This window comes from Pseudophryne corroboree, chromosome 11, assembly GCF_028390025.1.
Source record: "Pseudophryne corroboree isolate aPseCor3 chromosome 11, aPseCor3.hap2, whole genome shotgun sequence".
NCBI lineage: Eukaryota > Metazoa > Chordata > Amphibia > Anura > Myobatrachidae > Pseudophryne > Pseudophryne corroboree.
This window is the reverse complement of record NC_086454.1, coordinates 82,853,037-82,877,230: the sequence shown is the minus strand read 5'-3', so window position 1 is coordinate 82,877,230 and position 24,194 is coordinate 82,853,037. Positions and strand designations below refer to the sequence as shown.

General features: G+C 47.4%; 1 protein-coding gene across 2 annotated transcripts in view; it reads right to left on the bottom strand.

The window, feature by feature from the left end:
- The window catches only part of QSER1 (glutamine and serine rich 1), a 174,808-nt gene that overhangs the window by 83,616 nt on the left and 66,998 nt on the right, over positions 1-24,194 (bottom strand). For both annotated transcript variants that reach the window (XM_063944477.1, XM_063944478.1), the window contains exons 2-3: positions 8,617-8,729; positions 7,567-7,728 (exon numbers count right to left, since the gene is read on the bottom strand). In XM_063944477.1, coding sequence (XP_063800547.1) covers positions 7,567-7,728; positions 8,617-8,729 — 275 coding nt within the window. The remainder of the gene's footprint in view (positions 1-7,566; positions 7,729-8,616; positions 8,730-24,194) is intronic.

Sequence of the window (24,194 nt, the reverse complement as noted above, 5' to 3'; positions counted from 1 at the left end):
GCGGTGATAATGTTGCACGGTTACTTCCTTCCTTGCTTTAATCAAAGTAGGAATGACTTCTTCCGGCATGCCTTTTTCCTTTAGGATCCGGCGTTCAACCGCCATGCCGTCAAACGCAGCCGCGGTAAGTCTTGAAACAGACAGGGACCCTGCTGAAGCAAGTCCCTCCTTAGAGGTAGAGGCCACGGATCTTCCGTGATCATCTCTTGAAGTTCCGGGTACCAAGTCCTTCTTGGCCAATCCGGAACCACTAGTATCGTTCTTACGCCTCTTTGCCGTATAATTCTCAATACTTTTGGTATGAGAGGCAGAGGAGGAAACACATACACCGACTGGTACACCCAAGGCGTTACCAGCGCGTCCACAGCTATTGCCTGCGGATCTCTTGACCTGGCGCAATACCTGTCCAGTTTTTTGTTGAGGCGAGACGCCATCATGTCCACCATTGGTCTTTCCCAACGGGTTACCAGCATGTGGAAGACTTCTGGATGAAGTCCCCACTCTCCCGGGTGAAGGTCGTGTCTGCTGAGGAAGTCTGCTTCCCAGTTGTCCACTCCCGGGATGAACACTGCTGACAGTGCTATCACATGATTCTCTGCCCAGCGAAGAATCCTTGCAGCTTCTGCCATTGCACTCCTGCTTCTTGTGCCGCCCTGTCTGTTCACATGGGCGACTGCCGTGATGTTGTCCGACTGGATCAACACCGGTTTTCCCTGAAGCAGAGGTTCTGCCTGGCTTAGAGCATTGTAGATTGCTCTTAGTTCCAGAATGTTTATGTGAAGAGACGTTTCCAGGCTCGTCCACACTCCCTGGAAGTTTCTTCCTTGTGTGACTGCTCCCCAGCCTCTCAGGCTGGCGTCCGTGGTCACCAGGATCCAATCCTGTATGCCGAATCTGCGGCCCTCCAATAGATGAGCACTCTGCAACCACCACAGAAGAGATACCCTTGTCCTTGGAGACAGGGTTATCCGCTGGTGCATCTGAAGATGCGACCCTGACCATTTGTCCAACAGATCCCTCTGGAAAATTCTTGCGTGGAATCTGCCGAATGGAATTGCTTCGTAAGAAGCCACCATTTTTCCCAGGACTCTTGTGCATTGATGTACAGACACCTTTCCTGGTTTTAGGAGGTTCCTGACAAGCTCGGATAACTCCTTGGCTTTTTCCTCCGGGAGAAAAACCTTTTTCTGAACCGTGTCCAGAATCATCCCTAGGAACAGCAGACGAGTTGTTGGCATTAACTGGGATTTTGGAATATTCAGAATCCACCCGTGCTGTTTTAGCACTTCTTGAGACAGTGCTAATCCCATCTCTAGCTGTTCTCTGGACCTTGCCCTTATCAGGAGATCGTCCAAGTATGGGATAATTAATACGCCTTTTCTTCGAAGAAGAATCATCATCTCGGCCATTACCTTTGTAAAGACCCGAGGTGCCGTGGACAATCCGAACGGCAGCGTCTGAAACTGATAGTGACAGTTTTGTACGACGAACCTGAGGTACCCCTGGTGTGAGGGGTAAATTGGAACGTGGAGGTACGCATCCTTGATGTCCAAGGATACCATAAAGTCCCCTTCTTCCAGGTTCGCTATCACTGCTCTGAGTGACTCCATCTTGAACTTGAACTTCTTTATGTACAGGTTCAAGGACTTCAGATTTAGAATAGGTCTTACCGAGCCATCCGGCTTCGGTACCACAAATAGAGTGGAATAATACCCCTTTCCTTGTTGTAGAAGAGGTACCTTGACTATCACCTGCTGAGAGTACAGCTTGTGAATGGCTTCCAAGACCGTCTCCCTTTCGGAGGGGGACGTTGGTAAAGCAGACTTCAGGAAACGGCGAGGTGGATCCGTCTCTAGTTCCAACCTGTATCCCTGAGATATTATCTGCAGGATCCAGGGATCTACCTGCGAGTGAGCCCACTGCGCGCTGAAATTCTTGAGACGACCGCCCACCGCCCCCGAGTCCGCTTGAGAAGCCCCAGCGTCATGCTGAGGCTTTTGTAGAAGCGGGGGAGGGCTTCTGTTCCTGGGAAGGAGCTGCCTGTTGCTGTCTCTTCCCCCTTCCTCTGCCTCGTGGCAGATATGAATATCCCTTTGCTCTCTTGTTTTTAAAGGAACGAAAGGGCTGCGGTTGAAAAGTCGGTGTCTTTTTCTGTTGGGGAGTAACTTGAGGTAAAAAGGTGGATTTCCCGGCTGTAGCCGTGGCCACCAAATCTGATAGACCGACTCCAAATAACTCCTCCCCTTTATACGGCAAAACTTCCATATGCCGTTTTGAGTCCGCATCGCCTGACCACTGTCGCGTCCATAAACTTCTTCTGGCCGAAATGGACATAGCACTTACCCGTGATGCCAGTGTGCAGATATCCCTCTGTGCATCACGCATATAAAGAAATGCATCCTTTATTTGCTCTAAAGACAGTAAAACATTGTCCCTATCCAGGGTATCAATATTTTCAATCAGGGACTCTGACCAAGCTACTCCAGCACTGCACATCCAGGCTGTCGCTATAGCTGGTCGTAGTATAACACCTGTATGTGTGTATATACTTTTTTGGATATTTTCCATCCTCCTATCTGCTGGATCTTTAAGTGCGGCCGTCTCAGGAGAGGGTAACGCCACTTGTTTAGATAAGCATGTGAGCGCCTTGTCCACCCTAGGAGGTGTTTCCCAGCGCGCCCTAACCTCTGGCGGGAAAGGGTATAAAGCCAATAACTTCTTTGAAATTAGCATCTTTTTATCGGGGGCAACCCACGCTTCATCACACACCTCATTTAGTTCTTCTGATTCAGGAAAAACTATAGGTAGTTTTTTCACACCCCACATAATACCCTGTTTAGTGGTACCTGTAGTATCAGCTAAATGTAACGCCTCCTTCATTGCCAAAATCATATAACGTGTGGCCCTACTGGAAAATACGGTTGATTCGTCACCGTCGCCACTGGAATCAGTGCCTGTGTCTGGGTCTGTGTCGACCGACTGAGGCAAAGGGCGTTTTACAGCCCCTGACGGTGTTTGAGGCGCCTGGACAGGCACTAATTGATTGTCCGGCCGTCTCATGTCGTCAAACGACTGCTTTAGCGTGTTGACACTATCCCGTAATTCCAAAAATAAAGGCATCCATTCTGGTGTCGACCCCCTAGGAGGTGACATCCCCATATTTGGCAATTGCTCCGCCTCCACACCAATATCGTCCTCATACATGTCGACACACACGTACCGACACACAGCAGACACACAGGGAATGTTCTTAACGAAGACAGGACCCCACTAGCCCTTTGGGGAGACAGAGGGAGAGTTTGCCAGCACACACCAAAGCGCTATATATGACAGGGATAGCCTTATAATAAGTGCTCCCTGTATAGCTGCTTTTATAATATAATTTTTGCCACTATTTTGCCCCCCCTCTCTTGTTTTACCCTGTTTCTGTAGTGCAGTGCAGGGGAGAGACCTGGGAGCCGTCCTGACCAGCGGAGCTGTGTAAGGAAAATGGCGCTGTGTGCTGAGGAGATAGGCCCCGCCCCTTTTTCGGCGGGCTCGTCTCCCGCTCTTTAGTGGATTCTGGCAGGGGTTAAATATCTCCATATAGCCCCCGGAGGCTATATGTGAGGTATTTTTTTAGCCAAATAGGTTTTCATTTGCCTCCCAGGGCGCTCCCCTCCCAGCGCCCTGCACCCTCAGTGACTGCCGTGTGAAGTGTGCTGAGAGGAAAATGGCGCACAGCTGCAGTGCTGTGCGCTACCTTTAGAAGACTGAGGAGTCTTCTGCCGCCGATTCTGGACCTCTTCTTGTTTCAGCATCTGCAAGGGGGCCGGCGGCGAGGCTCCGGTGACCATCCAGGCTGTACCTGTGATCGTCCCTCTGGAGCTGATGTCCAGTAGCCAAGAAGCCAATCCATCCTGCACGCAGGTGAGTTCACTTCTTCTCCCCTAAGTCCCTCGTTGCAGTGATCCTGTTGCCAGCAGGACTCACTGTAAAATAAAAAACCTAAGCTAAACTTTTCTAAGCAGCTCTTTAGGAGAGCCACCTAGATTGCACCCTTCTCGGCCGGGCACAAAAATCTAACTGAGGCTTGGAGGAGGGTCATAGGGGGAGGAGCCAGTGCACACCACCTGATCGGAAAGCTTTACTTTTTGTGCCCTGTCTCCTGCGGAGCCGCTATTCCCCATGGTCCTTTCAGGAACCCCAGCATCCACTAGGACGATAGAGAAACTACTGGTAGTTTTTTCTCCCCAAACATAATACCCCTTTTTTGTGGTACCTGGGGTCACCTCAGAAATGTGTAAAAAAATTCAATCATATAACGAGTGGCCCTATTGGACATTACATTAGTCTCTTCGTCGTCGACACTGGTATCAGTATCCGTGTCGACATCTGTGTCTGTCATCTGAGGTAGCGGGCGTTTTAGAGCCCCTGATGACTTTTGAGACGTCTGGGCAGGCCCGGGCTGAGAAGCCGGCTGCCCCGCATTTGGCATGTCGTCAAATTTTTTATGTAAGGAGTCGACACTTTCGCGTAATTCCTTCCACAAGTCCATCCACTCCGGTGTCTGCCCCGCAGGGGGTGACAACACATTTATAGGCACCTGCTCCTCCTCCACATAAGTCTCCTCATCAAACATGTCGACACAGCCGTACCGACACACCGCACACACACAGGGAATGCTCTGACAGAAGACAGGACCCCACCAAGCCCTTTGGGGAGACAGAGTGAGAGTATGCCAGCACACACCAGAGCGCTATATAATGGAGGGACTAACTGAATTATGTCCCCTATAGCTGCTGTTATATATACTGCGCCTAAATTTAGTGCCCCCCCCCTCTCTTTTTTACCCTTTTCTGTAGTGTAGACTGCAGGGGAGAGCCAGGGAGCTTCCTTCCAGCGGAGCTGTGAGGGAGAAATGGCGCCAGTGTACTGAGGGAGATAGCTCCGCCCCTTTTTCGGCTGACTTTTCTCCCGCTTTTTTATGGATTCTGGCAGGGGTATTTATCACATATATAGCCTCTGGGGCTATATATTGTGATATATTTGCCAGCCAAGGTGTATTTATTGCTTCTCAGGGCGCGCCCCCCCCAGCGCCCTGCACCCTCAGTGACCGGAGTGTGAAGTGTGTATGAGGAGCAATGGCGCACAGCTGCAGTGCTGTGCGCTACCTTGGTGAAGACTGATGTCTTCTGCCGCCGATTTTCCTTGCTTCTGGCTCTGTAAGGGGGCCGGCAGCGCGGCTCCGGGACCGAACACCAATGGCCGGTTCCATGCGGTCGATCCCTCTGGAGCTAATGGTGTCCAGTAGCCTAAGAAGCCCAAGCTACCACCAGTTAGGTAGGTTCGCTTCTTCTCCCCTTAGTCCCTCGCTGCAGTGAGTCTGTTGCCAGCAGATCTCACTGTAAAATAAAAAACCTAACATATACTTTCTCTCTAGGAGCTCAGGAGAGCCCCTAGTGTGCATCCAGCTCAGCCGGGCACAGGATTCTAACGGAGGTCTGGAGGAGGGTCATAGTGGGAGGAGCCAGTGCACACCCGGTAGTCCTAAATCTTTCTTAGCTGTGCCCAGTCTCCTGCGGAGCCGCTATTCCCCATGGTCCTTACGGAGTCCCCAGCATCCACTAGGACGTCAGAGAAAGTCTATTACTCAGTATACAAGAACATTTGTTTATTGAGATAACTAGCCCCCAGCGTCACCTAGGACTTGTGCATTTAAGTAATCACTGAAAATTCGTAAAAAATTCGTAAAATTCCACAACCTAAAATAGGGATACACTTTACACAAGACGTTTAGTTTTGCTTTGAAGATCCATTTATTACTCTGCACTGTATTTGCATAGAGATTTGCAGATGTAAACAAAGCCTTTACTGGCTTAGAAATTCACCAGCTTTACACTTATTGAAACTTGACCATTTTTATTTGTTGTTTAAATCACCTCCCGCACTTTGAGAGGGTTTGCAGGTGTGGCAGAGGCCTTCCGTTCATTTCACCATTTCGCTGTTGCGTCAGTGTTCTATTTGCATGTTCAGTAAAGCCAGATTGTTCAATTTCAAATTGGATATATGTGCGCCTTTGTAAGGTCTGTGTCAAAGCTTGTTCTGCCTGGAATAAACAGTTCTCTAACAGCTGTTGCTAAGAGAAATTAAGGTTTATAAAAGTAGAGCAGGCAGTCAGGCTCTAGCTTAAATCTCTCAATCTTTTTAAGTTACGGCCCACTTCCCCCGATCCGCCAAACAATGGTCAGTTAGGGAATTAAACATGATAAAAATGCCCGATTTTGACAATCCTACCTGTTTTTGGTCAGGATTGAGAATCTAGTTTTTATTTAAAAAAAATTTTTTAAACAGATTTAATATTCACCATTCCTCGAGCTGGCCATCAGGGGTGATCAGGTCATTGCTCTAATACATCTGTGATGTATAGGAACCAATAGTCTTACAAAATAGTTGAATCATAACTAGCACAATGGCATGAGACATTTGTGCACAACATTACTCAAAGCTGGGGATACGTACGTACCCTTTAAAGCAGAATTCCAAAATAGAAGATTTTTCGATCAATTTTCAATAAAAAGGTCACTATCCCTTGAGAATGCAGCAGATTGTGTGCGTTCTTTAGGGGTTATACAATTAGCTCCGGTAATCTTGGAGCTATTGAATTCGCCCCCATGCCTATTCAATTCAGGCCCATTTTTGCTTATGCCTTTTCACTTTTTTTTTTTGTGTGTGAAAAGGCACAGGCGCAAAATGGCTCAAAATCATCAAAAGCGGCCCGCGCTTTCGCAGGCACAGGTGAAAAAAGATGTGGATTCGCCAATCCACAATGTTCTCCTCTCCGGCTAAATATTTCGCCTAGGTAAAAAAAAACGGCCCTGCTATTGAATAGGGTGAATCCCCATTCGTCCTAACAATAGCGAAAAGCCACGTTTTTTTTTTCTCACCTAGGCGAAAAAACTGACCTACCTGAATACCCTCCATGGCTCTCCTGCTAAAGATCATTACCTCCTTTTAAATGCCTCTATGGGAGGCAAACAAATATGACATCACATGTAAAAGCAAAGGGAGGAGAAAGAAGAGGAAGATATCACAGTTAAAACAGAGCTCAGAGGGTGCTGCAAAGCCTCTGCTCGCTACATATCATGTGACAGTGGTTGCCATGGTAGTCCAATAATTAGTAGGTCATTAATTGTCTGAAGAAACACACCAGCTTCATTCCTACGTTTCTTGCTTAAATATATCTCAGCTAGACACTGTACTGCAGAATATACAGAAAGCATGTTATTTTCTATAAAGTCTTCACCCCCTTTCAGCATATAGTAGATTCTGAAAGAACAGTGGTTGGCAAGCAGCTGAACATAAAAAAAAACAAAAAAAACATAGAAACCCAATAAACTAAATTTTGACGTAAGTAAATAGAAAACTGTTATTTCTGAAGTCCACCTAACTTTACTTTCATCTATTACTACTAAAGAGTCTGGTGTGCACATTAGAAGGCCCTGCAATCACGTCACACCTCCTGATTGGTGAGTGCGCCTGTGTACTGTTAGCATGGTTACATATAGAAGCATGTATTGCTATTACCAGTTTGCCATGATGGAGCCCTGAACTGTGGCAGGAGGGTTGTGCCGGATGAAGCCGCCTGTGCCGTCCGAGACTCTATTGCAGAGAGAAAGTTCATCACTGATGTTTCTGTAGTGTTACCACCAGCCACGTGGAGACTGGTGTCGAAAAGTCCAGACAGACCTAGGATCAGACAACAGTATTTTAGTAGATTATTCATTAACCCCCCTCCCCCAGCCCCCTAATTTAAAAAAAAAAAAAAAAACTGCATGCAGATTTTAGAACATTTATAATAAAATGTCCAAGGATGTTACTGTAAACAACTGAAGACAACCACTCCCCCATTTCCTACTAGTGACTATGTAGTTCCACCGTGGAACATACAGCTGGGAATTTTAGAACATTTATCCAGATCTTTCCCATATAAGAAGACCATGCTCCTATCAAGCTATAGAGGGGAGCACAGGTTAATCTTCTAGTGTACCATGGGGGCCATTCCGAGTTGATCGTAGCTTTGCTAAATTTAGCACAGTTACAATCAGGAACACAGACACGCAGGGGGACGCCCAGCACAAGGCTAGCCAGCCCCGCATGTCAGTCCCTGCCCCGTCGCTGAAGTACAAAAGCATTGCACAGCGGCAATGCTTTTGTACTTCAGGAGTAGCTCCCGGCCAGCGCAGTTTTTGCGCGATGGCCGGGAGCTACTCGCCACTGCCCGGCTCACAGCGGCTGCGCGTGACATCACACAGCCACTGCGGCCCACCCCCCGCACGGTCCAGCCACGCCTGAGTTGGCCGGACCGCGCCCACATGCTGCCGCCTCCAGCCCAGCGACCACTTCTGCCTGTGAATCAGGCAAAGGCGATCGCTAGGCAACGACAGACGTCGGCTGTCAGCCATGCGCCGGCGCACTGCGGCGCAGTTCTGACCTGATTGCTGCGCTAAACTGCAGCGAGTGATCAGGTCAGGATGACCCCCAATGTCTGCTTCTTTACCCTACATGGCAGCTGAGATAAGTAACAATCACATGTAATCAGCACTTTATCGCCACCAGTCCCCTCAGATGCAGTACCTGTAGGATGGTGCGTGGTAGCATAGCCGGGTAGCTGGTGGGTAGCTGCATAGGTCTGCCTGTGTAGGAGCTCCGTTTCTGAATGTGAAGGGTGCCCAGCTCCATAGCCCAGACTGTAGAAACAAAAAAGGGATAACCAGCATTAACTTTCTTCATTAGGGGTGTGATTTACTCAGGCCTGGACTACTGAAAACTAGCAGCTGGAGACTCGGCACAGGGATCTTCTCTTGGTCACAGATCAGCGTTTGGGCCACACACATGCACAAATGCCTGATTACATACACACAAATATAGGATGACAGACCGAGTTTTCCAAGAACCGAACAGCAGGCATAGTCTTTGACATTCCTGCCTATGTTACACTGGGTAGCTCAAACACCAATTAGATAACAACGTTCTTTGGTAATCACAGAGTTTCAAAAGATCTTCCTCCCCCCAAATAAAACAGACATGCTGTTACATGAGGCACTTACAGTACGTGTCCACCTGCGGTGCAAAGCTTCATCTAAAATGACATTAAAAACCCAAAAGAATAACAGATGTCTTTTCTAAACAAATAACTTGTACCTGCCTCAGACACAAATTTAATACACTGTATATCCCAACTGCATCCATCCATGGGGGCCAATTCATTTGTTTTACCCCACCGCCACCACTAGGGGGCGCAAAATGGAGCAATTCAATTTAGACACCCAGTAGTCGCAGGGATGACATTTCTTCTTGCAGCCTCCAAAGGTGGGGGTAGCTTAGCCTTTAGTCCTGCCTTTTTTAGGGCATGAAATGCGCAATGTGCAATGTGCATGGGCGCCCAAACATCAACTGAATTGTGACAATTGGCCATCTAAATAGTCCCGTTTAGATGGGATATTTAGATCCTCAAAACAACCGAATCGACGACCCCCATGGTGTGGTAATAAAATCTAAAATGTTATCACTCTGACGGACAGTGGTCATACATTGGAAAACTAGAAATCAGTGGCACAAGGGGGTCGATTCAATTCTCAGACAGTTGAATAGCTCCGGGAATTCTTCTCTCACCCCCGGGGGATGCGAGAGGAAATCCGACAAAAGTGCTGCCACGCGGCGGATTCTGTCGGGAATCAGCATCGCGACGGGGAGTTAAGTCGGAGAATGCCCGTTCTCCCGGAAAATCAACCTGTTAAGTCCGGGAGAACAGGCATTCGCTGACTTAACTTGAGCTAAATTGAATAGCGACGGGAGTTAATTCACAGCGCTATTCAACTGTCGGAGAATTGAATTGACCCCAAGGGTTGAAGTTGTGCAGTAAGCCTTGGTCTGCATAATCTTATTAAAAAAATCTAGCGGGGTGTTGTAACAAAGTTCGAGATCACCGGAGGTGTGGGATGCTGCCGATCTCTGACTGATGTTTTGCCCCTTTAAAAAACATCCGAGATCGGCAGCATCCTTCACCTCCGGCGACCTCGGACTCCATTACATCCTGCTGCAGGTTAGGAACCTTTATAGGCCTGCTGGAGATTCATATGAGAGGGACCTATCACTACTTGCCGAATTGTAAGTCAGCGCCATATATGTAGACTTAGGGCTGGATCAGTTCGTCACACTAATTACCTTGTAGCAATAGCCAAGGCTAGTCAATTCACAGGATGCTTGAACAGAAACCTGCGGGAAGTAGGGCTTCTGCCTTCACTGCAGCCGCCACAAATGCATTAACCCATAGGTCCAGGCACTTCTCCCGGAATCTGTGGGTTAATGCACGTTAGCTGCAAATTTACCACGTGAGGAAAAGGAATTGAGTCCAAGGCTAAAAGCACTTTTCCTTGTGCGTTAAGTATGGAGCCTAATTGAATCCAGACCATAGTGTACTAACAGAAATATAAAGAAATCTCATTCGCAGTTTCCATTTCCAATACTGTCCATTAACAATTTTCTGATTGTAATTTTTATTAAATTATTTTTCAAACTCTCGATATTCTCCAGTACTAAGTAAGCAGGCTTCTGATTGGGTAAAGGTCATGCAGCCACCTGGCAGCCAATCTAATTTCATTTTCTGTGACGTGAAGTCAGGATGACCGAGCAACATTTAATGTGCAGATTGCAGCCTAAGGCAAAGGGATCACACGGAATTAGACATAAATATCCTTTAGATGTGCGAGGTATGGGAACTAACCTCACACAATGTAAGACTTTTTTTAAAGGAACAGTAAAGCTCTTCTAAAAGGTAACCATATATAAAAGTAAAATTTGTTTTAGGTTAAATAAGATTGGCAAATGTCGGTTCCAGAACGACTGGCTTGGACTGGTATATTTTAGCTTTCTGTCCACTGTCAGTTGACAGCTACAGGTTCCATGCAGACACTTTGGGGGTAATTCCAAGTTGATCGCAGCAGGAATTTTGTTAGCAGTTGGGCAAATCCATGTGCACTGCAGGGGAGGCAGATATAACATGTGCAGAGAGAGTTAGATTTGGGTGTGTTATTTTATTTCTGTGCAGGGTAAATACTGGCTGCTTTATTTTTACACTGCAAATAAGATTGCAGATTGAACTCACCAGACCCAAATCTAACTCTCTCTGCACATGTTGTATCTGCCTCCCCTGCAGTGCACATGGTTTTGCCCAACTGCTAACAAAATTCCTGCTGCGATCAACTTGGAATTACCCCCTTTGTGTAGTTAGTTATGGGTCTCTAGGAGGCCAGAGCACTGAAAACTGCAGCTAGGACTGAGTGACCAGTGGACACGACCTATTACAGATGCTGGAAGATACTGCAAAATACATACAAAGAACAGCTAAATATGTCATGTACAAATGACAAGGACAACCAATCTAATTCAGGGTAACGTTCAGCATGACAAGTCCACAACAGTCAAATTATACCTGGCAAAGTTTACATGCCCATGCAAATCTGCAAACATGTCTCATTGGTCAACAAGTGATGTTTAAAGATTCAGTCCATTAAATCTGGCAAACGTCGTTCATTGAATGGTTTTGAAGAGTCTTTTGGCTACAAAGTGAAGAGTAATGTGAAAGAGTGAGCGGTCTAGCATTGCGTGCCCCCCAGACTGACCAGCGTCTTGTCCACGTCCACTCCAGGCTCCAGAAATTACCCTGTGATTAGCAGAGTTCTAAAGCGTACAGTAGACAGCACAAATGGGTTCTAAAACCTTATATCTGGAAGAGATAACACTGAGAACGGCTCAGATGCACAGACTTCTGGCTGAGCATGAAATGCGCTACACAATAAAACAGTAAAGTATAGCTCATTATAGTCCATAAAATAAACCCTGTGCTTATGACAGCGAATGTGGAGGATCATGAGCTCATACTGCGTGGCTGACTTCCCAGACTTATAAAAGTCAGACAGGCATTCTTGCAGGACGGCTTCACCCGCTGCTCTCCTTTCCATTCACAAAGGCAAATGGATATATGAAGTAGCTGCACGGATTTATCAAACAGCACCATTACTTAATTACAGCAATTGCTCTCAATACGCAGAAGAATGAGACCTTGACATTCCAGACAGATGTATCAAAGTGTTACCTTGGTAGAGGGAAACATACCAATATTTTTTTTTGCATAAAAAGGAAGAATATCTAGTTCCTATTAAAGCGAATAATAAGAATTTACTTACCGATAATTCTATTTCTCATAGTCCGTAGTGGATGCTGGGGACTCCGTAAGGACCATGGTGAATAGCGGCTCCGCAGGAGACTGGGCACATCTAAAGAAAGCTTTAGGACTAGCTGGTGTGCACTGGCTCCTCCCCCTATGACCCTCCTCCAAGCCTCAGTTAGGATACTGTGCCCGGACGAGCATACACAATAAGGAAGGATTTTGAATCCCGGGTAAGACTCATACCAGCCACACCAATCACACCGTATAACTTGTGATCTGAACCCAGTTAACAGTATGATAACAGAGGAGCCTCTGAAAAGATGGCTCCCAACAATAATAACCCGATTTTTGTAACAATAACTATGTACAAGTATTGCAGACAATCCGCACTTGGGATGGGCGCCCAGCATCCACTACGGACTATGAGAAATAGAATTATCGGTAAGTAAATTCTTATTTTCTCTAACGTCCTAAGTGGATGCTGGGGACTCCGTAAGGACCATGGGGATTATACCAAAGCTCCCAAACGGGCGGGAGAGTGCGGATGACTCTGCAGCACCGAATGAGAGAACTCCAGGTCCTCCTCAGCCAGGGTATCAAATTTGTAGAATTTAGCAAACGTGTTTGCCCCTGACCAAGTAGCTGCTCGGCAAAGTTGTAAAGCCGAGACCCCTCGGGCAGCCGCCCAAGATGAGCCCACTTTCCTTGTGGAACGGGCTTTTACAGATTTTAGCTGTGGCAGGCCTGCCACAGAATGTGCAAGCTGAATTGTACTACAAATCCAACGAGCAATAGTCTGCTTAGAAGCAGGAGCACCCAGCTTGTTGGGTGCATACAGGATAAACAGCGAGTCAGATTTCCTGACTCCAGCCGTCCTGGAAATATTTTCAGGGCCCTGACAACATCCAGCAACTTGGATTCCTCCAAGTCCCTAGTAGCCGCAGGCACCACAATAGGTTGGTTCAAGTGAAAACGCTGGAACCACCTTAGGGAGAAACTGAGGACGAGTCCTCAATTCCGCCCTGTCCGAATGGAAAATCAGATAAGGGCTTTTACAGGATAAAGCCGCCAATTCTGACACGCGCCTGGCCCAGGCCAGGGCCAACAGCATGACCACTTTCCATGTGAGATATTTTAACTCCACAGATTTAAGTGGTTCAAACCAATGTGACTTTTGGAACCCAAACTACATTGAGATCCCAAATTGCCACTGGAGGCACAAAAGGAGGCTGTATATGCAGTACCCCTTTTACAAACGTCTAAACTTCAGGGACTGAAGCTAGTTCTTTTTTGGAAGAAAATTGACAGGGCCGAAATCTGAACCTTAATGGACCCCAATTTCAGGCCCATAGACACTCCTGTTTGCAGGAAATGTAGGAATCGACCCAGTTGAATTTCCTCCGTCGGGCCTTACTGGCCTCGCACTACGCAACATATTTTCGCCAATTGCGGTGATAATGTTTTTGCGGTTACATCCTTCCTGGCTTTAGATCAGGATATGGATGACTTCATCCGGAATGCCTTTTTTCCTTCAGGATCCGGTGTTCAACCGGCATGCCGTCAAACGCAGCCGCGGTAAGTCTTGGAACAGACAGGGTCCTTGCTGGAGCAGGTCCCGTCTTAGAGGTAGAGGCCACGGATCCTCCGTGAGCATCTCTTGAAGTTCCGGTTACCAAGTCCTTCTTGGCCAATCCGGAGCCACGAATATAGTGCTTTCTCCTCTCCATCTTAACAATCTCAGTACCTTGGGTATGAGAGGCAGAGGAGGGAACACATACACTGACTGGTACACACCCACGGTGTTACCAGAGCGTCTACAACTATTGCCTGAGGGTCTCTTGACCTGGCGCAATACCTGTCCAGTTTTTTAATCATGTGGACGACCTCTGGGTGAAGTCCCCACTCTCCCGGGTGGAGGTCGTGCTGAGGAAGTCTGCTTCCCAGTTGTCCACTCCCGGAATGAATAGTGTTGACAGTGCTATCACATGATTTTCCGCCCAGCGAAGAATCCCTGCAGCTTCTGCCATTGCCCTCCTGCTTCTTGTGCCACCCTGTCTGTTTACGTGGGTGACTGCCATGATGTTGTCCGACTGGATCAACACCGGCTGACCTTGAAGCAGAGGTCTTGCTAAGCTTAGAGCATTGTAAATGGCCCTTAGCTTCAGGATATTTATGTGAAGTGATGTATCCAGGCTTGACCCTAAGCCCTGGATATTCCTTCCCTGTGTGACTGCTCCCCAGCCTCGCAGGCTGGCATCCGTGGTCACCAGGACCCAGTCCTGAATGCCGAATCTGCGGCCCTCTAGAAGATGAGCACTCTGCAACCACCACAGGATGGATACCCTTGTCCTTGGTGACAGGGTTATCCGCTGATGCATCTGAAAATGCGACCCGGACCATTTGTCCAGTAGGTTCCACTGGAAAGTTCTTGCGTGGAATCTAACGAATGGGATTGCTTCGTAGGAAGCCACCATTTTTACCCAGAACCCTTGTGCATTGATGCACTGAGACTTGGTTCGGTTTTAGGAGGTTCCTGACTAGCTTGGATAACTCCCAGGCTCTCTCTTCCGGGAGAAACACCTTTTTTCTGGACTGTGTCCAGGATCATCCCTAGGAACAGAAGACAAGTCGTCGGAACCAGCTGCGATTTTGGAATATTGAGAATCCAATCGTGCTGTCGCAACACTACCTGAGATAGTGCTACACCGACTTCCAACTGTTCCCTGGATCTTACCCTTATCAGGGAATCGTCCAAGTAAGGGATAACTAAAATTCCCTTCCTTCGAAGGGATATCATTTCGGCCATTACCTTGGTAAAGACCCGGGGTGCCGTGGACCATCCCTACGGCAGCGTCTGAACTGATAGTGACAGTTCTGTTCCATAACCTGAGGTACCCTTGGTGAGAAGGGTAAATTTTGACATGAAGGTAAGCATCCTTGATGTCCCGAGACATCATGTAGTCCCCTTCTTCCAGGTTCGCAATCACTGCTCTGAGTGACTCAATCTTGAATTTGAACCTCTGTATGTAAGTGTTCAAAGATTTTAGATTTTAGATTTAGATTCGGTCTCACCGAGCCGTCTCGCTTCGGTACCACAATAGTGTGGAATAATACCCCGTTCCCTGTTGCAGGAGGGGTACCTTGATTATCACCTGCTGGGAATACAGCTTGTGAATGGCTTCCAAAACTGCCTCCCTGTCAGAGGGAGACGTCGGTAAAGCCGACTTTTGGAAACGGCGAGGGGGAGACGTCTCGAATTCCAATATGTACCCTTTAGATATTACCTGAAGGATCCAGGGGTCTACTTGCGAGTGAGCCCACTGCGCACTGAAATTCATTGAGAACGGGCCCCCACCGTGCCTGAGCTTGTAAGGCCCTAGCGTCATACTGAGGGCTTGGCAGAGGCGGGAAAGGGTTTCTGTTCCTGGGAACTGGCTAATCTCTTCAGCCTTTTTCCTCTCCCTCTGTGACGAGCAGAAAAGAGGAACCTTTTGTCCGCTTGCCAACAAAGGACTGCCCCTGATAATACGGCGTCTTATTTTGAGAGGCGACCTGGGGTACAAACGTGGATTTCCCAGTTGTTGCCGTGGCCACCAGGTCTAAAAGACCGACCCCAAATGTCCCTGGTAGAATTGGACAACGCACTTATACTTGATGCCAGTCGGCAAATATTCCGCTGTGCATCATGCATATATAGAAATGCATCTTTTAAATGCTCTATAGGCAATAATATACTATCCTTATCTAGGATATCAATATTTCCAGTCAGGGAATCCGACCATGCCAACCCAGCACTGCACCTCCAGGCTGAGGCGATTGCTGGTCGCAGTATAACACCAGTATGTGTGTGAATACATTTTTGGATAGCCTCCTGCTTTCTATCAGAAGGATCCTTAAGGGCGGCCATCTCATGAGAGGGTAGAGCCCTTGTTCTTACAAGCGTGTGAGCGCCTTATCCCCCCTAGGGAGTGTTTCCCAACGCACCCTAACCTCTGGCGGGAAAGGGTATACACCAATACTTTTTAAGAAATTATCAATTGTTATCGGGGGGAAACCCACGCATCATCACACACCTCATTTTATTTCTCAGATTCAGGAAAACTACAGGTAGTTTTTCCCTCACCGAACATAATACCCCTTTTTGGTGGTACTCGTATTATCAGAAATGTATAAAACATTTTCCATTGTCTCAATCATGTAACGTGTGGCCCTACTGGAAATCACGGTTGTCTCTTCACCGTCGACACAGGAGTCAGTATCCGTGTCGGCGTCTGTATCTGCCATCTGAGGTAACGGGCGCTTTAGAGCCCCTGACGGCCTATGAGACGTCTGGACAGGCACAAGCTGAGTAGCCGGCTGTCTCATGTCAACCACTGTTTTTTTTATTTTTTTATACAGAGCTGACACTGTCACGTAATTTTCAACAGTACATCCACTCAGGTGTCGACCCCCTAGGTGGTGACATCACTGTTACAGACACTCTGCTCCGTCTCCACATCATTTTTCTCCTCATACATGTCGACACAAACGTACCGACACACAGCACACACACAGGGAATGCTCTGATAGAGGACAGGACCCCACTAGCCCTTTGGGGAGACAGAGGGAGAGTATGCCAGCACACACCAGAGCGCTATATATATATATATATATATATATATATATATACAGGGATAACCTTATATAAGTGTTTTTCCCCTTATAGCTGCTGTATGTTTTAATACTGCGCCTAATTAGTGCCCCCCTCTCTTTTTTTAACCCTTTCTGTAGTGTAGTGACTGCAGGGAAGAGCCAGGGAGCTTCCCTCCAACTGAGCTGTGAGGGAAAATGGCGCCAGTGTGCTGAGGAGATAGGCTCCGCCCCCTTTTCGGCGGCCTTATCTCCCGTTTTTCTGTATATTCTGGCAGGGGTTAAATGCATCCATATAGCCCAGGAGCTATATGTGATGTATTTTTTGCCATGTAAGGTATTTTTATCATGTTTTATTGCGTCTCAGGGCGCCCCCCCCAGCGCCCTGCACCCTCAGTGACCGGAGTATGAAGTGTGCTGAGAGCAATGGCGCACAGCTGCAGTGCTGTGCGCTACCTTATTGAAGACAGGAACGTCTTCTGCTGCCGATTTTTCCGGACCTCTTCGCTCTTCTGGCTCTGTAAGGGGGCCGGCGGCGCGGCTCCGGGACCCATCCAGGCTGGGCCTGTGATCGTCCCTCTGGAGCTAATGTCCAGTAGCCAAGAAGCCCAATCCACTCTGCACGCAGGTGAGTTAGCTTCTTCTCCCCTTAGTCCCTCGGTGCAGTGAGCCTGTTGCCAGCAGGTCTCACTGAAAATAAAAAACCTAAACTAAAACTTTCACTAAGAAGCTCAGGAGAGCCCCTAGTGTGCACCCTTCTCGTCGGGCACAGAAATCTAACTGAGGCTTGGAGGAGGGTCATAGGGGGAGGAGCCAGTGCACACCAGCTAGTCCTAAAGCTTTCTTTAGATGTGCCCAGTCTCCTGCGGAGCCGCTATTCCCCATGGTCCTTACGGAGTCCCCAGCATCCACTTAGGACGTTAGAGAAATTTTATTTTTTCTATAAACCTCTCCACAGACTCACAAGAAGAACGATGCATAATACGGCACAGGGTCAAACAGTGACTACAGCAGGGAGAAGGCTGGAGGACCCGATCTACGCACAAAGGGGCAGATTTATTAAGCCTGGTGAAGTGATAAAGTGGAAGATGATAAAGCACCAGCCAGTCAGCTCCTAACTGTCATTTTTCAAACCCAGCCTGTAACAGGTTAGTTAGGAGCTGATTCAAATCAGTATATTCAAATGAAGTCGGATCCATTCCGACATTCATTTATTGGAATGGATCCGACCTTGGCTATTCAAAGCAATCTCAATTCGACTTTAAAAAAAGTCGAATTGAGATGCAGGAGCCGAGATGGGTGAGAACCGCGGGCAGAGGGGGGAGAGCCGCGCTACAGCAGCGCGCAGCGTAGCCGGAGGATGTCACAGCCGCCGCCCACCCGGCTCCAGCAAGCGGGACCTCGCTTGCTTGAGCCAGGTGGACGCTGCTGGAGCGGCGGCTGTGACATCCTCCGGCTACGCTGCCCGATGCTGTAGCGCTGCTCTCCCCCGTCTGCCCGCACAGCAGCTGGATAGCCGCATGACAAATACCCTTGTTGCATATCAGTCCGAGTCAGACATCTTAAGGAACGGATGCATTTCCTAATTTCACTAAGACAATGCATGCATCTGTATACAAAAATTGCTGTGTATACGCGCTGCACAATAAATCTGATGTTGCGAATAGCGGAAAACTGGCAAATCTCATGTGAATGGAGACTATAGTCAAGTAAGCATTTCCGGGTGGCGAGCATTAAGACGCTGTCTGTTGGGAGTGTCATCTGTGCGTAGCACAACTGCCATGCTTTATTTAGGCGATCGGACGCTTGTGTAAGATGGATCTTATGCTGCCGCCATAGGGCAAAAGCAAGTCCAGATAATGACAGTGCGACAAGGATGCATGAACCCAAACTAAACTGGCACACAGATATATCCTAGTCCATAGGCCGTTAGGCCATTAGCATATCCTAGTCCATAGGCCGTTTGCTACCAGGTGCAAACTGTGAAAACTATTAGCTATCAGGGCGAGTGAGGAAGGAAGCTGCACAAGTAGTTCTAGTGGGATCTCTTTCTGAGATTCAGGCAGGTATAAGATGTTGTATAGTTGAATATTTTGCCATTAAAAGAAAGCAAAAAGAAGAAAGCGTATTCCCCAAGGTGTTGGGAGTCGAAATTTAATGGGACACACTATAAATTAAACAAATAACAGTTTAACATATTGTTACAGCTCTATTACTAGAACCAGGAGAAAGCAGGGAAAAAAACCCTTTGTATGCGCGAGAGCTATATTCTAGCACAAGAACGGTTCCTTTTCCTGTTGCATGCCACATGTAGAGAGAATTACAAGAAAATTACGAGTTATGGCAGGATAATTATAGTAACCGGATCGTACTGGCTTTAAATTAATCCAAAAGGCATAGAGAAAAAGGAAATTCTCATCTGCAATGAAAAAAACAAACAAAAAAAACAATCCAGAAATAAAAGATTTACGTATACATGGCAAAAGAGCAGAACCAAGTAACCCGTCAATTCTCAAGCTGTGTACAAGTTCCTGCTACCCTAAGAGCCTAATTCCAAAGGTGACCAGAGAGAATACACGGATTTATCCAAGGTCCAGATGTGGCCTGGGGAAGCAGATTTGTTCTGAGGGTATTGTTCTTGACCAGTACTATTGGTGGCTGAACAGTTACTGTGGAACCACCCGTCTCTACGGATTCAGTATGATATCCCGGCTGACGGGATGCCGGATATCAGGATCCCGACAGCATCCCAACAGCCAGAATACAGTCAGCGAGCACAGCAGCTGCGCTCGCCATGCTTCGGGCCCGGTGGTGAGTCTCATGTGGTGGTGTGGACCCACCACCCAAGTGGGAATACAAAGGACCGGTCAGTATTCCAACTACCCACATTTTACCGTCTGTCAGGATTCCTGCGTCGGGATCCTGAATGACAGGATCACGTCAGCCGGTATATTATCTACATCCCGTCTCTACATGCCTTACCCACTAGATGTTAGCAGCATGGCATTATGTGACTTGTAGTTACAAACTACCTGAAGACCAAAAGCATTCTTAGGCTGGGCGATATGCACCCAATACATCATCAGATCCTTTGGATCAGATGATATATCGTTCACATTGTCCAGTGTGTATTCACTATATCGATAATGATGCGTGCACCCGTGGGTCATTAATGATGTACAATATTTTTAGTTTTTACCTTGAAATCTAAAAAGACACTGTACAGGACTGGACGTGACTGTGTGCCGTCACTATTATAATATTGCAGTGGTTCTCAAACTCGGTCCTCAGGACCCCACACAGTGCATGTTTTGCAGGTAACCCAGCAGATGCACAGGTGTATTAATTACTCACCGACACATTTTAAAAAGGTCCACAGGTGGAGCTAATTATTTCACTTGTGATTGTGTGAGACCTGCAAAACATGCACTGTGTGGGGTCCTGAGGACCAAGTTTGAGAACCTGTGCAATATTGTAATCGATAACGTTCAGTGTATATGAACGATATCGTTTGGATGGGGGGAGGGGGGGAATCATGCATGCTGTCGCATCTGATGTGCATTGGCAAGTGTATATCCAGCCTAATGGGCCCTACACACTTAGCGATTACACTGAAAGATATGAACGATCCCGTATCTTTCAGTGTGTATGCACTAACGATGAACGATGCACAGCCCCGCAATAGTTCATCGTTGGTGCCAGGTCGTTTATGCCTGCAAGCCAATATGGACAATCTCATCCATATTAGCAAGAAGGGCTATGGGGCCGGGTGACGGGGGGAGTGAAGAAGCAGGCAGTAGGGGACAGTAATTAATTCCTGTAAAGACAACCTCCCAGGGCTGTAGTCTTAGCAGGGATGCTTACTGTCAGACAACTACTGTTTAACTGCTCTGTGCCATGTAATGCATATATAATGCACACATATCAGAGAAAACAACAGCAGCTGCTGCAGGAATGTCACGCAGGTATCAGACTGGTCAAAATCCGGGACATTAGCAAAACAGCGTCAGGTATGCGCTCCAAGATTCAAAACAAAAAGGTATTGAGGGTCTGTCTATATGACTGGGCACCAAACAGGGGTTTTGCGTGTTGGCTTTGAATTTATTAAGGAACCCTCATACTGTGAGCGCCTCCAGAGCCCAATAGTAGGGTACACCAGGTATGAGCCCAGAAACCACACAATGGTGCCCACAAATGCCATTTATAAAATCAGAATTATTTTGCACTGTCAAATAATTTGAGTACAATACATAGAAAATAACAGACGACGCTACACAAGTGTTGACCTAAATAAAAGCTAAAAGAACTGGTACAGGTTTAGTTTTAATGGCCACACAGAAACTTAATAAAAAAGTAATACGGGAATGGGGGAAAGTAGGGGAAGGAAAGATGCCTACGTGGGTGTCAGCGAACGATATCCCAGAGTGTGTCTTTGGATTCTACCCAGTAACACCAGGTGGCGATAAAGTTGGAATATTTATAGTAGACAGAGAGGACTCAGTCTTCCATATGCAAATCAATACAGCAGAACCACTCCTGAATAGATGGACTAGAGGCGATCCCTAGAGTGTCAGAATAACCGCCTTGAAAGAATTGTTCAGATGTTTCCGTAAGGATTAAAAGGATAAGCTTTTAACTCATTTAGAGGAGTGTTCCATCGTCAAAATAATGTTTCATAAAGCAAACAGCTGCCCACGAAGGGTGACCACGCTCCCATGACAATACCACCACAGCTGCATGGGTGCTTCAACCTGTGTTACAATGTCGCACAGCCTATTCAGCATCAGTAGCAGTTTAGCAAAAATCGCAAAACTGCTACTGTTTAAAATCGCATTCTGGGAGCCACCCAGCCCAGGGCAAGGCCACCCTGCGGTGCGATCGCATTTCAAATGTGATTGCACTGCAGAAATTGGAAATACCGGTAGCCCCCCCTGCATAGGCAGCCAGGCTGCTCATTTAGGCGCACCGGCGCCATGTCCCTAGCGCAGGAATCACAGGTGACGTCATCTGGTCAGCCCAAAAACTGCCATGACACGCCTGTGTTTCTCGCACCACTCCCCACCAACGTTGTGTCCCCACCTCCAAACGCCCGACGGCTGTCAATCACTATAGTAATGAATTGCACACAATAGAACACAAATGCAGCCTGACATGGGAGGGCAGGAGTCAGTCCCTAGCCTGCGCTGTATTACCAAGAGTAACCAAAGAAAACAATGCTCCACATTAGGTCTGGCATATCTAGAAAGCTCAGAAGGTGCCTTATATCAATTAGCAACACCTTAGCTTGCAGCTTTACTCTCTCTAGGAGCTCCAACTATTCTTCGCTGAGCTTCATTTGCTGCCCAGCCCGGTAATAAAATAGTGGTGGCTTTGCAAGGCATAAAGTAATTATTAAGATGTAAATAACACACCTTTCACACTGCCTCTACCCTTGGTATTACAGGGTTAATCTAGGTTGTGGCTCGCTGCGAAATGGTTCAGTGACCCGGAATCCAACCCGGGTAGCTTGCAGGGTTGGATACGGGAAGGACCTGGGTTATGGGGCAGTGTGAACGGGGTAAGCCGGGCCGAATAACCCAGGTCCCATTAACATCCTATGGAGTGCTGGCTCACCAGCGTTTGGAGACTGTCATCTCCAAGTGCCCGCAGAGAAGCAGCTTCAGTAAAAACCTGGGTCCGGCCTGCGTTGCGAACGGGATTTCAAGCCGATGTGACGCAGCTTGAAACAAGTGTTCCGTGAACCAGGATTTCGGTATGAAAGATGTATTAGCAACCTCCACATAGCGCAGCAAATCAGAGGAGGCGGTCCATACGAAAGACCTCCCCTCATTCCTACTTGCTTAATTACAAATAGGGAAGGCATTTTAGGCAGGCCCCGTTACCGCAACCCCCCAGTGATTTAGGTGTAGTCACTTTATACAGTAGCAAAAGGCAGCGAGACAATCACCATCGCACGATAAAAATAACACATGCAAGAGGGAGGGTTTGATGGTTTCTCGCTGCCTGCAGTTCCTGTCTAAAGCAATGGAAGCAGTTTAATGGCATGTGCCGATGGGCACTAGTACCCCAGAGGCCCATTATATGTGCTCACAGCAGAAATCTACAAAAAGGGCTTTTGGGCACCCAGATGCAGGGCACTCAGTACTTTGCTGATCAGAGTATGGAAGGAGAAGGGTAAATTAGCATAAGCTTTCCATATTCAAATTTCACTCACAAAGATCAACTGTTATCTGCAAATGAATCTCTTCCAACTTTACATTCTCTCAGGCAACGCTAATGTTCTGCCTGCCCCTTATACTCTACATGGCTTAATTATGTGGACACGCCTTCTCATTAGTATGCTTGGCCTTTTCAGCTACACCTATTGCTAAAAGGGTAAAATCAAAAGCATACAGACATGCATTGACCATCACATGATCAGCAGAATGGGTCATTACTGAAGATCTCCATTACTTTCAATGTGGCACTGTAATAGGAAGCAGCATCTGCCGATAGGACAGTGTGTACGATTTCTGCCCTGCCAGAAAAGCCCACGTCAACTGCAAGTACCATTATTATGACGTGGCAATGTCTAGTGGAAGCAACAACAGTGCACCTGCAAGGCAGGCCACAAACGCTCACACCACAGGGGCCGCCACGGCAAGTATGGCGTGTCCTTAGGTGCAATATTCACTGCAGTTTCGCCTCTGGAACATACTTCAGCACAAGCACTGTTCACTGGAATCTGAAAGGATTGGGTTTCCATGGGCAAAACGCCACACACATGCCCCAGATCTCCACATGCTGTGCTAAATGACTGGGGACATGCTTTACACTGGACTCTGGAGCAGTGGAGACACGTACTCAAGAAGGACGAACCACATTCCTGCCTGAACCCATACCAATTGTAATGTTTGGTGGAATAATGATCTAGGGCTGTTTACGTGATTTGGTCTGAGCCCTTTAGTTCTAGCGCAGGGAAATCTTAATGCTAACAAATACAATGACATAGTATAGGCCTGTATGCTTCCAACCTTTGCACCATCAGCTAGGGGAAAAGACGTGTACTGTTTCGGCAGGACAACTTCCCCATGTATTGCTCCATAAAAAGAAGAAAAGATGGTTTGCAGAGTCTAACGGGAAAGAAACTGGCCCAAGGAACTTGACCTCAGCCATTATAAGCACATTTAGGATGACCTGAACGCAGACTCGGGACTCTCATTCACCAGTCCACCCTGACCTCACTAATCTTGTGGCCAAAATGGATACAAATCCCCACATTCCAAACATCTAGTGCACAGGTTCTCAAACTCGGTCCTCAGGACCCCACACGGTGCATGTTTTGCAGGTCTCCTCACAGAATCACAAGTGAAAT